Below are 17,161 nucleotides of genomic sequence, written 5' to 3'. Positions count from 1 at the left end.
CAGGGGTTGGACCACAAGGATCCTGCTTTAAGTGCCCATTGCATCGTGATTACATCGTTACTGGAGGTGCTTACAGTGGCTTCTGCAGTTAATGTGACAATGTTCTAATTTAGGATTTCTGAAATCCCAACATTTTTTTTATTTTTTTTAAATGGGATAGGGGAGAGGCAAAAGGTATCAAAGCAAGAATTAGTCAGCCTTGTTCACCTCTATCCCCTATGCGATTCACCCTAATGGAGCAAGTAAAGACCTAAGAATTATTTCCTGTTATAACATACATAAAGCCTCTAGAGGGAAAGCAAAAATATGTAATTTCATTGAAGAGGAACATTTTAGCCAACTGTATTTTCAAATGATTGAAAATTTAGCTTAACATCTAGAATCAATTTTTCCAGTAACATTAAAATGCAGTATTGTTTTTGGGAAGAAAAAGAAGTACTTGATGGGTGAGGCACAGTGTGTTTGGCAGTGCAGAGGAGAACTGTGCTTACATTAGCATGCATTAATTTTGGTTTTATCTAGGTCACTTCTCCACAAGGCATTTAACCACAACCTCCTGATAGGCTTCCACCCAAAGCTTAAGAGACAACCAATGGCCATGGATATATGACCATTAGACAGACTTGCTTCTGTTTTTTCACGCTAGACAGTTGCTGGTTTTCAGTATCAGTGAAGGGTCTCAGTACCAGCACATGCAAACTAACACATCGCTGCCTTCAGTGACGGCGAGCCCAGGGCCCGCAAGGCTGCACGGCAGGAACTGCGCGGGTGGAAGCACAGACACCGCACACTGCTCAGCAGCTCCGTCAGACATCCACGAGGGGCTGTGGAGCGGTTGCTCGCCAGCTGGCTGAGGATGAACCCAAAGCAGACACAGAAAAGCAAAACTATCCTGAAATAGATATATTGTTTAAAAAACAGTCATTGCAACAAGGCTGTAAAGGGGGGAAAAAAGTGAGCGTTTTGATGTATCAAAAGTTAAGACTGCCACTACAATTTAAGAAAGCAGGAGACAGACAGACCTTGTAGGTCCCAAACCACATTAAATAAAAACACAGTATATTCTTTTTATGGAAGACAAATTTCAATCTCCCAGCTTTTACTTGGGATGATTGGATATGTTTATCTGGAACATACTGAAACCATCAGAGCCAGAAGATGAAAAATCTGTGGTAATTCTGACAAGTGTTGGCAAACAGAACTGTCAAGTAAGGATAATGACTTTATATTCACAAAGCACTTTTCATCCAGATAGAACCCAGAGTGCTTTACAATTGTTACTAATGGATTATACACACACATGAATCACTTTGCCCATGACTGAAATGGAACAGCTTAAGGAGTGAACTGTTTAACAGCACATAGCAACGCTACACCACAGTTTAGCACAGGATCCAGTTGCAAATCCAGGAGAAATTTAGGAAGGCAGAATGTAATCATCCACATGGCAATCTGCACAGGACGCTGGGTTTACATTATCCCTCTTCCAACAACTGCCACTGCAAATATGCCAACTGTCAGCATCTAGCACAGCGCTCTGTCACGGCGGGAAGATGCCAGGGTACCCTTTTTTCCCCATTTCAGTTAAGTTCCAGGAGAGCTGAATAAAATTTAGCTGAGCCTGCAAAGAATGAGTCACTTCAAGGATGCGTGAAACTACCAAACTCTGTGCTAAGTCCCACCTGAGAGATGGCACCACAGCCCGAAAAGTACTCTGGTAACGTAACAGAGCACTTAGTTGAAGCTGCATGGGAAGAACAAAGCTCGCGCTGTCACCAGCGTTACTTCCTCCAGCACCTGTTTCTCGTCTGCAAGTTTCCCAGAGGGAAAACAAGGGGCTCTGTTTAATCCTCATTAAACTTGTGAATGAAGGAGGAGAAGGAATTTAAGTCATCTAAGCAATATAACAAGAAGAATACAGCGCAGAAGTGATGGGGAAGGCTGCTTTTTTTTTTTCTTTTTTTTTTTTTTTTTTTTTAAGAGTTTCAGGTAGCTATATGCTTGTTACTACAGTGGAAGTAATACCAGAATAAAGGCAAAAATATAGTAAGGAATGTTAACTCACACAATGAGCTTTGGACCAACTTTTTGTAAAAGCTGTCCCACATTTCAGTCATTTCAACTCACACAAAACTCAAAATTTGAACCAAAAAATACTTTCAAAAATGTTAGAAATGTAGGTATAAGCAATTTTTTAACCCCTCCCAAGTCCACATTTTAACATCCATGTGAAATGTCAAGGCTGTACCCAGCAGCTTTCACTGATCTCAGTAAGGGCTCTTAAGAGTTCAGTACTTCTGTTAATCAAGCCGTATGTTAAGCTGCTTAAAACTGCAAGCTTGTCTTTTTTTTTTTTTTTTCTTTTTTCCCCTCTTTACATTTTGCTGCCGATACTACAAAATTGAAGACAATGCTTTTCAGCCTTAGCCAATTTTTTTTAAAGAAATAGGCTTGAATCCATTCTTTATAGAAAAAAAAATAATCATTAGATACATTAATTAGTCTGTGAAATTCAATAATCTAAGACCAATGTTAGCCCTTCATACAGATAAAATTTCTATTAAAATCTTAAAGTGTGTTCTTGCTTTTCTTCTCCTCTAACCCTCGCCCAAATTGCCCTGGACTTGGAGCACTTGGAACACCATCACCTTTGCCAAAAAGATGTTCAACCAGGCAATTATCTAACAGCAAACACACTATTATGACCATTAGGTTAAAAACCACAACTCATATAAAACCAGAAATTTGCCTACAATAGATCAGGAAACAGGAAATCTTCTAAGGGAACAAAAACTACAATACAGCCTTCTGAAACAAAAGGAAGAACGTTACAGTAATTAATTCTTCTTTTAACAAGCACATAGCATAAAACAGCTGGAGAAAGTAAACACTAGGATGCTGGATATCTCTTTGAAAGGCAGGAAGCCAAGAGGAAAAGGTGACTACAAATGGAAACCCTGGAGTCAAAACGAACTCTGAGACTCCTCACCAAGTCAGCGACCATAAGATCTACCTAAAAATGTAAGTCTGGAAAATTCATTGTCCAGAACCAGGGACTTCACTGCACAAGTATTTAATCCAGGCAGAAGTGAAAGACTTTCTCTTCATAGTTGTCCAAGATTAAGCTTAATTTATGCAGCTACTTTAAAGAAGAAGTCAGACCCTTTATCAGAATTGCCTTGTTTACTTCACTGCTACCCTCAGCAATGAGAACAAAGAACACAACAGTCAGAGTTAGGAATCAGCAGGAACATCTGATTCCCTTTCACATTAAGAATACCACAGTCACCAGAGATAACAACAGGGGACTGACAAAAAGAAAAATTAACTATTTACAACGATGTATATAGAGCTGGAAAACATTTGGAGAAAGGGATCAGGAAGGAAAAAGCAGGAGTCAAGTATCTGAAAAACTGCTGCATGTCAGGAATCATCCATTTCTAATAAAACCACTTCTGAAACAAAACTGCTAACAAAACAAAGATGTCTTTCAAAGAAAGAGAGTATTATATCATCTGGCTTTTTCATCACAGATCATATTCCCAGATATATTGATAATGGAAATCAGCCAGGAGTTCAAGTTTCTTTATTCAGGACTTTATTCAGGTGGAAAATACTGTATCTAGTTTAATGACACATCTCCAGGCGGGTTTCTTTCTTCTTCATTGCTTCCTTCCACCTTGGACCCTCTGTATTTCAGTAGCCTGTCTGGCACAACAAAACCTTAAGTTGTCTTACCTACAGAAACAGCACATGACCCTCTGAAAGGGTTGTCTCAAGCTGTATTAAGTTTTCTAGAGTTTTGCACCGTGCATGTTTGTCAGCGCCCTGTTTCCCTGCAACAAGTTCCGTCTACACTTGAAACGTGTTCGTTTAGTTTAGGTGACCAGCAGGAAACTCTGGCTTGCATGCACTGGATGTTGCTTTAGTCGTGCTAAGCGGAGCTAGCATTCACACACGGTTTCTAGACTAGGTATGCAGACAGCTGAGTGAGAGAGAGATGATAGAGTGTACCTGGTTAAAGTATCTTAAGAAACTTTCCTGGCACCAAAACCAGCAGAAACAGCACTTGAACAGGCACTTTGCACATGCACTCTCCTGCAATAGAATGAAATGTTTGGTTACTGGACACAGAATTAGACCCAAACAGACTGCTATTTTAGAAAAACTTGTTTTTCAGGTGACTGACTCCTCTAATAAAACATTCACTTAGGCAGCAGATATTTCCTTTAGGATTACAGGAACTGTTTTTAATTCAGACCCTTCAGTATTAATGACTGATGAGCTGAGCATTTTTTTTTTTCTTCCTGTGGATGGAAGATTCTTCTCTGGGAAAAGAAAATAAGTGCTGCAAGCAGCTTTATGAGCTAACAGCTGCTTGGAGAACAAAACAGGCAGGCAAGTCAGTAACCCTTACAGTACTTTGCAGTGATCAGGGAGTACACTGACAGATTTTTAACTTTTTTGTTTATCAAAAAACATTCACAGTTCTGAAATGAATGGTACCCTAATGAACAAAAATAAAATGGGCAGAAGGAATTGTATGCACACGTGTGTGTATTGACTCAGAGCATACATTAATTTTTCAGGACAGGAGGAAGAAGCATGTATTAGAACAGACCATTAATCTATATTAATTATACACAAAAAACAGCAGCAAAGCTCAGTGTTTTTTCCACCCCCTCCCCCACCCCCATCACATTATAAGCTCAGAATTGTTCATCATATAAAGATTTTGCCAAGCAAGACAAGAAAAAGGCATCTTGGTAGCCATGGTAGCCTTCCAAATGTAATAACTGGATGTTTTCCTCAGCAAAAGGAAGTTCAGTTCAGTGATACTTGAGACTTTTTAACCTTCTTTTTCCAGAGGTCACAATGTTTTTGTTTTGTTTTGGAAAGCAGAGCTATATGAAAACCTCAGGTCCCCACAGCTACCACTGTTTGTGCAGAAACCACAAACCTCCCAACTTTTTTCCAAAGAAGTTCTTGAAAATATTCCAGGAATAATTCCTTTAAAATGGCAACTGTACATGCAAATTCCTGACAGCAAAGAAATACTTTTAATCTTGCCATGTATTGCTGGACAGATGATTTTACTAAAACTGTATCAATCTCAGTAAGTACTCTTTATTAAAAACCTAGAGCAAGGGACTTCAACTGCCATCTCTTCTCTGATTCTGCTTGAAGATAGCTGTGTACAACACATCTGTGAATTTACCTGCTGTTCACAGGAAACAGCAGCATTTTTTGCATGGGTAGCAAAGTCTGGGTGAGCTCTACACGGGTGCAGCATCACTTCTCCATCCTTTAGTATCACTACTCTGGCCCTTTGTGGAAGACAGCCTCAATGGAAAGGGGCCATAGCCTATCCTTTCTCCCATGGGAAGGAGCAAGTTTGCTTGGGGGGGGGGCTCCTTCAGCAGACAGGGGACATAAGGTGGCCAGAGCACTTTATAGCCTCTTTAGCAGCAGCTACGGCTATGGGCCACGTCACATCCTCAGCTGAATGCTCAGCAACTGGACCAAAAGGAGCTCGTAGTGCACTGCTATAGACACAATACTTCCTTTGCTAGTTAAATCTTTTACAGCTATTCGTATTGCAAAACAGTGTACCCAGCAAGACTGCTTATTCTGCCTCCTCTAGAGGTAGAAAACTATCTTCTGTCTAGCCCAGCTCATCTCATCTATCATCTTTAAAGAAAGTTCCTAGCTGACCCAACACACCGAGCTTTGTAACAAAGGCTTTCGCACAAAAGTGACATAAACCCAGACACTTACAGAGCTTTCAGGTAAGGGGCATTTATTTAAGCAATACCAAACTATACCCCATACTCATGCCTCATAGGTACCAGGGATGGGGAATATAAATACCCTGTTATAACTATACATAACATGCTTGAAGGCCAAGGTAAGCTCTAGAGGAAAGACCTGAATTTAAAAACTTTGCCTAACTATTCCTCTAAAATCAGAGCTGTGCAGTCATGACAGTCCTCTGTCCTTGCCAAAGTGCCAGAGCTAACTGCAGTGGTATGTTTTCAGCACAAGAGAAGAGATGCAGAGATGTATGAAAGATAGAAAGAAGGCAAGCAACAATCAAAATAGCCCAGCTATATTTTTTATATACCTTAAAAGATGTGGTTTGGATCCTACACAAATATCTGGAATAGTTCCTATTTCATACATACTTTCTATAAACTCCCATTACAAGGCAGACGACATATTTTCTGTATGATATTTTATATGCAAGAATTAATGTTCTTACCTTTGCTTTTTTAAGAGTTATGATGCAAAATTTTTAAATAGAGCATTCTGCCAAATTTTCCCTTTATTTTTAATAAAAACTTTTATATACAAACACTAAATAAAGGTAGGTTTTAATGTCATTTTTTTCTGCTTTTAAAGTTATCTGAGTTGACAGAAAAAAAGGAAGTACTGATATCTGAGTTGGGGGGGAAGCTTTCTTAATGAAGGAAGTGGTATAAAATATAAAATCTACATCATGTCATCCATCTTTAAGCAAGAAGTATATTCTTCACGCTATTTTTTCATGAATCTCACCTTCTAACTACTATTTTTATAGTGTTACAGAAGTATACACCTACCTTTTGTTTTAGGATACTATAAAGGTACAAGAGAATAATCCTTGGGATTCTCAGTATTGTGATTAGAAACGAGCCTTTTACAGCAGTTCCTAGATGATAGCAAAAAAGAACTGATATGGAAGACAGGACTGGGTGAGATGGTGGGCTATTTTTATTTCTAGAAAGAAAAAAAAATTTAAAAAAGTTTTTAGAAACTTATTTAAGAAGAAATACATTGTATCTTTTTCAGTATTTGGAAATTTAAAGAATTAAACTTGAACAACTCCAGTTTTCCTACCGAATTCATCTGAATGTTCACTTTAGTCCAGAGGAAAGCCGTCAAGTGTATAACTTATATTGGATTAATTCTCAAGCAATGACTGTTTTGATGTATCCAGTAATGGAAAAAGATCTAGAAAAAACCTTAAGTGAACAACATTTAAGAACACTTCTTTGAATACCTATTTCCAGTTTCTATCACTTTTCTTATTCTCCGCAATCTTCTATTTGACTGTTGTTTCTGCAAGATTTTAGTCTGAAAGAATGAATCCGCTATGTAGTAAAATTAAAACTAGAAAAAGTATCATATGCTCTCTACGTGTAAAATTGAAATCTACTATCTACTTTTATTGTTGTGATTTGGCTGAATTTCATTTAAATTTTGTTCACATAAGTACATTTTTTTTTTCACTGAGCAGGATTTGTTTAAAATAGAATACACAAAAAAGGAGTATCACACTATATATTTAAAATTATAATTCGGCCTAAAAACCTTGTAAATATACTGCACACTGACCTGTATTGTTTTGGAGAAATAATGTGTTTCCTAAAATTGAAAAGGAAAGACAAAAAATTGGCCTAAAAACAAGTTTTATTCTCTTAGTTCCTTTATAAAGGTCAGTTTAATGTCAATCATTTACAGAAAGTAGTATGACACAGCTCTCAAGAATTTATATAAAAACCAGGAAATGAACTTAAAAGCCACTCCCCCACCCTCTTCAAATGCTGGGGGAAAAAAATAATCAAATAGATTAACACTATAAATACCTTGAAAAAATGTTTCACAGCATTAAAAAAAAATACTGACCAGTCATAAATAGCCTTTCTATAAAGCAACTCTTCAGCAGCTGGCCCAACCCTGAAAAATTTGCCTTAGGCAACAGAACCAGCAGCAGTTTGACTAAATAGTTAAGTAAAGATCAGACCTTATAGCACAAATAAGATGTCCTATTTTCATAAGTGATTCCTTCAAAACCGCCGTTACCTTGAAAAATTAATAGCTTGCACAAGAAACTGAAAAAATAAAAAGGCAGTGATAAAAGTGACTGGTTGGGACTGAAAAGCTCTGCGACTATATTTTTATTAAGTCCTCACTTCAGCAAGGATTTAAATCATACATGCTATATCAAGATGGGTATCACAGTTCTGCAAGAATCCTGAAAGTATCGCCACAGTCCATTCAAAACACTAAATACTTTGCAGCCATGAAGTTGTATTTAAATATGTGAATATACCACATTATTTTAAGTAGGAAATTCCAGCAAATCATTTGCTGCATTTGTTATTTTTGGTCTTCCAACTAGGGGAACAGCTTGGGGGATAGTGGAATCTTATACTGAATAAGGTAGTTTGGGGTTTTTTAAGTCATCAGGTTTCTGTGATACTTCTGTATACATCACAACATAGATGAGTTATTCTATCCATGTAGCACCATTGTTTCCTTTTCCCTCGCACACTGCCTTACATATGACAGTCTTGTCAGATCTCAGAATATAAGAGATTAAGTTTCTGCAAGTTAAATGTTAACCAAAGGTGAGAAATACAGAAAGGACAAAGTTTACTGTTGTGTTAATAATCGACTTTCTACTGAAGAGAAAAATGAAGAAGGTTTTTGATACTTTTAATAGGACTGATTAATGAGTAGGAATGTCAAGTTTAGGTAAATTTCTCCACATTCGGATGCTTTTCCTAGCAAAGGAATTCTCACAAGAACAGGGTCTGACAAGGTTTCTTGCTTTGCTTCCAAACAGATTAGAAAAAGAACAAAGATTTTCCTTGTAATTCTGGCTCAGGGTAAGAAACATAGGAAAATGGCTAGCTAAACACAACAGATGATGCTTTTGACTCTAAACAAGCTGAAGATTGGCTCAATCATCCACACCCAATTACCCTTAAGGATGAAGTTTCACCGAGATTTGTACATTATATGGCTGCAATCCTGAAATTACTTTAGCCCAAGCATAGAGTCATGCATACGCATAAACTTTTGTGGGCAGTTCATACGGTGCAGCGAATTCTGTGTGCAGACTCCACTGCATGCACACAAGGTATTGGGGAAAAGCAGGACTCTGCCTGATAGAACTGGTTACAAGACTCAGCAGGGCCACAGCTTGCTTTTCCTCTTTGGTATTCCTCTTTTGTGTTACCACCAAATTGCTTGATTTACATAGAACATTCCTATTCCAAAGTCCTGTGAACCTGTACTCAATACCACATCATTTCTTTAACAGTTTTCTTTCTTCAGTGCTGCCAATTGTCTTTATTTTCTTGTGAGCTCTGTGACACTTCCTTAACACTGAGTTTCTTGAATCAAATGATCACATATACTTCTCAGCTTTCATTTTAAAAATGCTTCTTTATGTAAAGAAAAAAAATGTAATTTTGGCACACCCAAAAGACTTAGACTTTTGAAAGAGGGAAAAAAGCATTTCTTTAAAAGCCTTTCCTTCTTTTCAGAGCTGTACTTATAGTTTTCTTCAGTCCTGCCTCATTTGTTTCAAAGACCACCTACAAAGAGATTTAGTGTAAAATACTTCAGAAGAGTTAAGGAATGGATCATATATTCCTCAAGTAAATAGGAATCGCAGCATTTAAACAAATATAATAAATTACAAGATTTGTAATAAAAGAGACATTATCAGACTAGCAGAGAACACACAGACTGTACCTCAAGCGCCCTTTTATCTGCTCTCAAAACCACAAGGGACAGGTCTGACTACATCCACGCTGGTGTCTCTTTCACATGTGTTAGGTCAAGTACATAAGTAGGGCAAAGGATACCCATAAATATTGCAGACATCTTCGAAAAGGGAAGAGAAATCCTTTAAAAATTTGCTCCTAGTCCATCTCTCAATGACTTTGGTGCAAATCCATAAACTTGGATTTTTGACTTACTGGGAGATGTATGTACTTCATCGCCCAGTGAATCTATCGGAAGTTGTAGTGCTGAACACCTTAGAGTCAAGGGGGAAACTCAGTCCTGCAAATGCTTATATAATTCCTTAAATTCAACCCTGTGCAGTGACATACACACATTTGGGTTACTGAATAAGCTCAAACACAGACAGGACATGACACGGATGCCTGTGATGTGGATCAAGTTACCATACCACCTCCCTTTAATCCCAGAGAGGGAAGAAGCTGCCCAGCAATAGTAACAAAGAAGGTTTTTTAAAAGACTGAAACCTTTCCACAAGTCATAGAAAATAACCATTAAGCAAAAAAGTTCTATTTATTTCAATAAATTAATAAAATCTTTCATGTATTCACGTTTCATCTGAAATAAAAGGCGGCAAAATCCATTTTCAGTGGTGGTATGACAGGTCAAACATACGTCACCTTTAAAACTAATCCAGCTAACATGCCCCCCCTGCCCTCCCCATTTGCCGCTCCAGCGTGGCTGCTGGCTGTGCAGCACACTGCTGCGTGTGCTGTGAAAGGAGACTGCTGCAGGGAAGGCTGTGCCATTTCCCTGGAGCACTTACAAGCAAAGAAGAAAGCCTCTCTGTGAGGTATCATAAACAAACTCTTGTGACATGCCTTTATGATGCTGCCCCAGGGAATACATTAAAAACACAGAGCAGACAAGCTCAGAATTGCTGGAACAGCTTGAGATAACCCTTGCCCTTGATGGTGCAACTGCTCTTGCAGCTAACCGTCCTCTCCCCATTCCTGCACTGCCCTGTGTCCGCAGATCTGTGCTGACAGCCTAAGGGCCAGGAAAAGGGATTACCACTGCAGAAAAATTGCATTGCCCCTTCCAAGCACAACTCTCAACACAGCACATGTCACCTGGCAAGCAAGAGGAGGGCTTGACAGTAGATGTACAAAAAGATTTCAATACAATTGGGTGCAGGAACCTTCTGTACTCTGTGGCCGGTTCCTGCAGCAGTAAAAAATAGCTGGAAAGCGGAAGACTTAAGAGAGCAGTAAATGTTATCACAGTGGTTTCTACAGGTGCTTCCCTGCTCTGTGTGAAGAAGATATAGACAGTGTCTCTACCTTGGGGATTTAGATGGTGTATCGTACCAAAATGCCTTGCAGCATGCAACCCAGTAAGTCAGCAAAACTGCTTTTCTTTCCTGTGCTTTCTCAAGCAAGCCAATTTATACAAACCCTTAGTGCCTCAGGATTTAGCCACTAAAGCTGACTCAATTGCTAAAGCTTGAGGTAAAGCTTTTTTGAAAAAAATTTAAAATTTAAATAAATTTGCTTAGAAGAGCAGCCCACCACCCACAGAACAACAGCTAGGCTAGTTACTTGTGTTGAGAGCTTCAACAGGAAAAAGGAGATGACATAAGAAATGCAAGTTCCTCCCTTTTCAGGTCTTATCATGGCATGTAAACCAGTAGTGTGAGACTACATCGCTCTGCAGTTCTCAACCTTTTAAAAAGCAGTATTTTAAGTTTGACCTGCCCTTTTACTAGCACCAGTTCGGTGGCACGGCTGTTGGCTGCATAGAGAATCCTAGCAGAGACAGTCTCCTGATACAAGTGTTAAACACCGTCCTGCCTGGGTTTCTTGGAGGGGATGACAAAACATTGCTTAGCTCAACGGTGGCCACTGGCTGTTACCACGTCTGCCAGCTTTGCTGCTTTGGCTGCCGCGGGAAATCCAGGGGAAACAAGCAGGGCTGCTGTCTCTGCAGGGCAGAGGGGCACAGACCATTTGGAAACCTTGCAGCAGGAGGCCCTTCCATCAGCAGCTGAAACAGTCAGGGATACATTCTAGAGACCATCAACAGAAACCTGCTACCCCAGTTCTGGAGAAGCCCATAGCCTCCTTTCCTGGCCACCTGAGCCCGATGGTCCTGGGCAGCTGTGGCCTGTGCTCCAGGGTCCAGGGTCCCCAGGCCCTCTGCCACCAGGCTCCCTGACTCACTCTCACATCACCCTTCTCAAGGGCTAATTTTCCAACAAATTGAGATTATCACCATATTCCTTCAATACAAAATGAAGATATGCCTTAAAATGCCAGTGTTTTTCACAGATCAGAAAATCTCATCACTGGGCATAAAGAAACAGAACAATCAGCTGAAAGTATAAAATACTTATGAGGAAATTTTTTTTCAGGATACTACTCTCTTCACTGTGAAAAAACTCAACAATGTATTGTGAAATTTAAATCTTACCCTGCAATGGCAGGATAGCACTGCTTTAGTGCACGAAACCAATTTAATTTCATTTTACAATATAGCAAGTCTAAGAAACCAGTATACATCATGAAAGTAGATATTTTTCCTTCTTTCCCCCACATTTACGTTTCAGGCAATACAAAATTTGAGGAAGTTTGTTCACACATCTCTAAATTCTTAACAGTGGTGTTAAAGCATTTACAGTTAACTGAATATATCTGCACAGAATAAATAATTTTTAAAAAAACACAAAACAACAAAAAAGCCCGAGTAGCAAACTAGGCATTTTTGCAGTCAGAACAAATGGAAACCCAAAGCAGGGATGAACATGTAGGAAGAGGTCGAACTGCCTACGAATACACAAAATTACCAAGGAGCTATATATTGCATCTCCATTTGGAGCTAATGCAGTCTCCTGGAAAAGGGTCACATGCAGCCTGTGCCTTCCGAATGGCAGTTTCACCAGTCAGCTGAGCTCTAGTGTCTTGTATCAAGCTCAGTTTGGCCTGGTAACTCCAGAAGTGGGGGTGAGTCACATTAATATACACATTGTAAAATCTTACTCAAGATCATGCAGCAAGGAACATTATTTCATATTAAATTGGATTCCAAGATACTGACATAAACTGCAGTCTGTAGTCTATTCAAAACTATTTTGCCTAGAAAAAGACTAAAGTAAATGCTGGAGAATCCCCAAAACTGTACGGGGGCAGTTCTATACTCACCTGTTGAAGTAACAAGTAACCACTGCCCCAGCAACTGTCATTTGCTGACAGGCAAGAATGAATTCACTGGTCCAGATAAGGCCAACGAAATGATACCATGCCATGTAGCAAATTCCAGACAGAGCTCTGTATTCTACTTGTCCTCCTGAAGTAGTCTGTGCAGTACCTGGAGGTGGGATTACACCACTGTATTATTATAACACACCAGACAAAAGAAAAAACAACAAAAACAACACCACAACAAAATGAACTACATCTAAGTGCTTCTGTACTCTTTTCCTTTTCTTCAATAAAATTATATTAAAAAAAAAGAAATAGCACCTGAATTTATCTATTTAACAGAGTCAGAGACCCAAAATTTTGTAATTCAAATAGAATTTTGAAAAATGACATCTTACAAAAAGCAAAAGCTTGGCTTTAAATTGGGATTGAGACAGAGCTGCTAATAAAAGAACAGCTATGAATTAGTAAAGATTTCTGAGAAAATATTACTTAATGTTTCAGTAATCAAATGATTCAAAAGTAACTGAGGTCTTAATTTTCTTCATTCGAATTTGAAATAAGCTCATAGTCAGTTATGAAATGCTTTAGATTTTTTCTATAAGAAGCACAAGAGAAAGCAGAAAACTTAAGGACGCATAACGTACCATTGCAACAAAATAAAATTATTATTTTAATTACTATTACTAATTAGAAACATGGCAAATAGTTTGCTGCTCTCCATACTTTGCAATCTTCGTGCAAAATACTGGCACGTACAGGTAGCCTCTCAAAAAAAAAAAAAGAAAAGAAAAGACAAGACACCTGTATGGGAGTATATGGTCCAATGCTATGACTGTATTCAGGAACCCTTCTGTTAATGACAAATAATTCATTCCATATTCAGTAGGTGGCTTTTCACAAAAGGTGGGGGTAAATCAGATAACTTAGCAACCAGACCTTTGTCTATGCAATCCTATTTATGCCACTTGACTCTGAAGTCTATCAGGGGATAATGGCATTTGGACATTTGTTCCTAGGGAAAAGTCTCTAGGTGCATGAACTGCTATTTTTTTAGTTTACCAAGCCTTATCTATTAACCTTAAAGATAAACATGTTCACAGAGTAAAATGAACTCTGGAGGTGAGTAGTTTTTTATTCAAACTCCATGAAAGAAATAGAGATGGAATTGCCTATTACTGGTAGAAGAGCATTATAACTTAAGCTTTAATACTTCATGTATTCATTTGGTGGACTCGGCAGTGTTAGGTTAATGGCTGGACTTGATGATCTTAAAGGTCTTTTCCATACAAAATGATTCTATGTTCTCCCACAGGACAGCACTCCGCCTTCAAGTTCAAAACTACCACAGATACAATGTTATCTGTGAAATGGTTCACTTATTTCTCTCCTGTTTTTTTTTATAGCCACAGAGTTCATACTCAAGGATAGCTGAAAGTAAAAACAATAAAGATTTGCTTTCAGCAATACCATCAGGTTTAGACAAGCTTTGTAAGTCTTCAGAACCAAAGTCTGTTTGTCTGTAAATTATTAACAATATTCATCTACTCCATCGTAGCACTGCAGAATTATTTTAAAGTGTTTTGAAAGGATCAAAAAATGTTATGTGGGCACATAAACACAGACATGTATTCTAAATATTTTATTTTCTGAAACTTTATCAGTTTTAGCCAAACAGGCAAGCTCTTTGCAGTGCTGTATGGTTGGTCACCCACAGAAATATTGTTGCTTCCTTTATATTCAAATTTATTTTAAGCCTTTGAAAAACAAGATATTTGATAGTGTGAAAAAGCTACTACTCAGATCTCTTCTCACAAACTCTCGGCCACTCCTCCCCATCACATGCCTCCTTGGTTTTAAGCTTGGACACAAAAGCTTTTTTTGCCCTTTTTTTTTTTTTTTAAGGGGAATATTTGAGGATGGATTCATTTCTTCACTAAACTAAACTAAACTATGCACTATACCATTCTGAATTCATGGGATTTTTCATCTCCCTTACTTCTTCCAGAGGTTCTAGACTGTCATTTTCCTGCAGCACTCACAACCAGCCAAATATGCTCATTAACTATAGCCTATAGCACTTACTGAGAGAACTTATGTAAATGATAGGTCAATGAGATATAAGAAGGTCTCCTACCTCTCCATTTTTATGCAAAGACATTATGCCATTTGGTAGCAGAATTAAGCACATTTTTCACCATACAATCCACCCGAACATTTCTTTTCCAAAAAAGGCATATTTCAGGCTTTGCCATTGTATCATTAAGGCTGACAAATGTACATATGGTAAACTAATTCTGCTTGCTTTTTACCAGCCTGCTGAAATAACCACCTGCAGTAACAACAGTAATGGCTTTGTCTTTCCTGGCCAATCTTACACATGTGCTTGTGCACAGTGCTGTGCTCTGCTGCATAGAAATCGGGCACACACACCTGTGAGTTCACCATTGATCACTTTGCTGTCTAGGTATGGTAAAACTCTTGTTGTTACTTCATGGAAATCTGCTTACCAATGTAAACTTTTGTGTTCAACTGATTCCCAGTTGTTTGGGCCTACCACGCAAGCGTAATTTTGTCAACAGAATTACACGCAATGCTATTTTTCATATGTCAGTCTTAGTAGCACAGGTAAACTTTAAAACTATCCTAGATACACTGTTGAGAAAAGTCGATGTCATTTTCTTCATCACTCCTCTGTGATCTATCTGTTCACAGAAGCTAAACTTTCTCAACAAAGCCTTGAAATATGGTTTAATTTGTCAACAGAATATTTTTCTCCAACTGCATAATCACAAATCTTGCTGGTATACACTCTTAGTGATAACATTAAGAAGTCAGTAAAGACCTGAAGTCCCTACAGCTGAATCACCGAATCCGAAAACCTCTGATCAGTACAAATGTTGATCTGCTGCAAATACTTCAAAAGAAGTTTTGTTAGCAAGGCAAACAGGCATAAGTGTTTGCAGCAGAATTCAGAAGTTTCTCCACCTGACCGCAGCCCAGTGCTGTGCCATTATGTCAGTCGGCACAGCAACACAGTGATACAAAAGGCAGTGTGCACACGCAGTTTCATTAGCTATATTTTGGTGCTTTTAGACTTATGTCAGATGCTCTTACTCAGCAACTGCTTCTGCAAGGTTTTGCTGATGCCTGGAGCAGTAGGCGGCTGTAAGGGACAAAAATTCCTGGCAAGTCTAGTCCAGCAATTTCCTTATCAGAAACAAAGAACCACTGACCAAAAAATACCGAGAGCCGGTTTATCAGTTCCTGTTAACATGAAAATATGATGTGCCCTTCCCACTGCAAAGTGAAGAAAAGTTCTGGCATCATACATTGAATCTTCAAGCTTCCTGCAACAGAATTTATTGTGTTATTTTTTCCATTAAGTGGTATTTACAGCTAAGCTAGCTGATTGTAACTGGAATGTCAAAGACCCTGCAGGAAGTACTTTTTTATTGCTGATTTTGCTGCTGCACAGCTTTATGTGGCATTTTTATTGCTCACTTGCCTGTAGGATGCACCTTCATTACATGAGAATCTCACACTGCCTTCTCATCCCACATTACATGCATAGTATTTATGCCATGTGGATTTCACAGCTCCTGCACACTGGGAAGCTGTGCCACATGGCAACCTCAGTTCTGCAGTGAGATATTGCACAAATTAGCAAACAATAAGACTCAATAACCCTAAGACATATCAGCTTTTCCAAAGCACAGCTGAATTCCATTCCTAGCCAGCTAATGGTTCTAACTGGTGCCATTGTTAGTGCTGTCTCAGGTCTGGTGGAGTCTTGGCATTGCTCCTAGTTTTCTAGGTCTGGAATTCACTCAGTCTCTGCTGCTCTTACGGATTCCGAATTACCAAGGTACTTAAGCAGGTGCCTACCTTAAAATGCCTAAGCAGTCCCACTGATTTTAATAGGATTATCCTTGTGTTTCAAGTTAGTCATGTGCATAAGTACCTTTCCAAGTGCGGGCTATAGTTTTCTACAGCTCCCAAGAAGTTAAGTCTTTTCTCAGAGTAACACTAACTTTTGGAGGGGATGTAAATAAGGTCGCATAATGATCAGGTGCACCACAGCTGAAGCAAGGATCAAGTGCTCCAGAGCTGTAAGATGCAGGGATGCTATAAATATTATATAACTAGTGAAGATTCAAGCAAAATGTTAAGAACAGGTGCAGCACAGCAGCAAGGCAATTTTACTTGCCTCTCTGTATTAGACAAAAGACTAGTGTCTTCGTAAACATTTCATTTTTTCAGCTTTCTTGGTATATTTGCATTTTAAATTTCTGCATATCCCCAGAAAATATATTTGTGAAAACAACAAGGCAAAGTGTCAAAAACCAAGAAAACCATCACCTATATTTTACACTGAATCCTGGATAGGCAGCTATTTGTCAATGGAGAAAACAAATTGCTCAAAGGGAACGTATCTTGGG

General features: G+C 38.7%; 1 protein-coding gene across 2 annotated transcripts in view; it reads right to left on the bottom strand.

Moving 5' to 3' along the window:
- The window catches only part of SLC44A3 (solute carrier family 44 member 3), a 40,672-nt gene that overhangs the window by 9,649 nt on the left and 13,862 nt on the right, over positions 1 to 17,161 (bottom strand). For both annotated transcript variants that reach the window (XM_037404256.1, XM_037404257.1), the window contains exons 10-12: positions 12,720 to 12,885; positions 6,603 to 6,759; positions 4,015 to 4,098 (exon numbers count right to left, since the gene is read on the bottom strand). In XM_037404256.1, coding sequence (XP_037260153.1) covers positions 4,015 to 4,098; positions 6,603 to 6,759; positions 12,720 to 12,885 — 407 coding nt within the window. The remainder of the gene's footprint in view (positions 1 to 4,014; positions 4,099 to 6,602; positions 6,760 to 12,719; positions 12,886 to 17,161) is intronic.

This window comes from Falco rusticolus, chromosome 11 (assembly GCF_015220075.1).
Source record: "Falco rusticolus isolate bFalRus1 chromosome 11, bFalRus1.pri, whole genome shotgun sequence".
Classification (NCBI taxonomy): domain Eukaryota; kingdom Metazoa; phylum Chordata; class Aves; order Falconiformes; family Falconidae; genus Falco; species Falco rusticolus.
The sequence above is the reverse complement of the archived record's forward strand: the minus strand, read 5'-3'. Positions and strand labels throughout refer to the sequence as shown.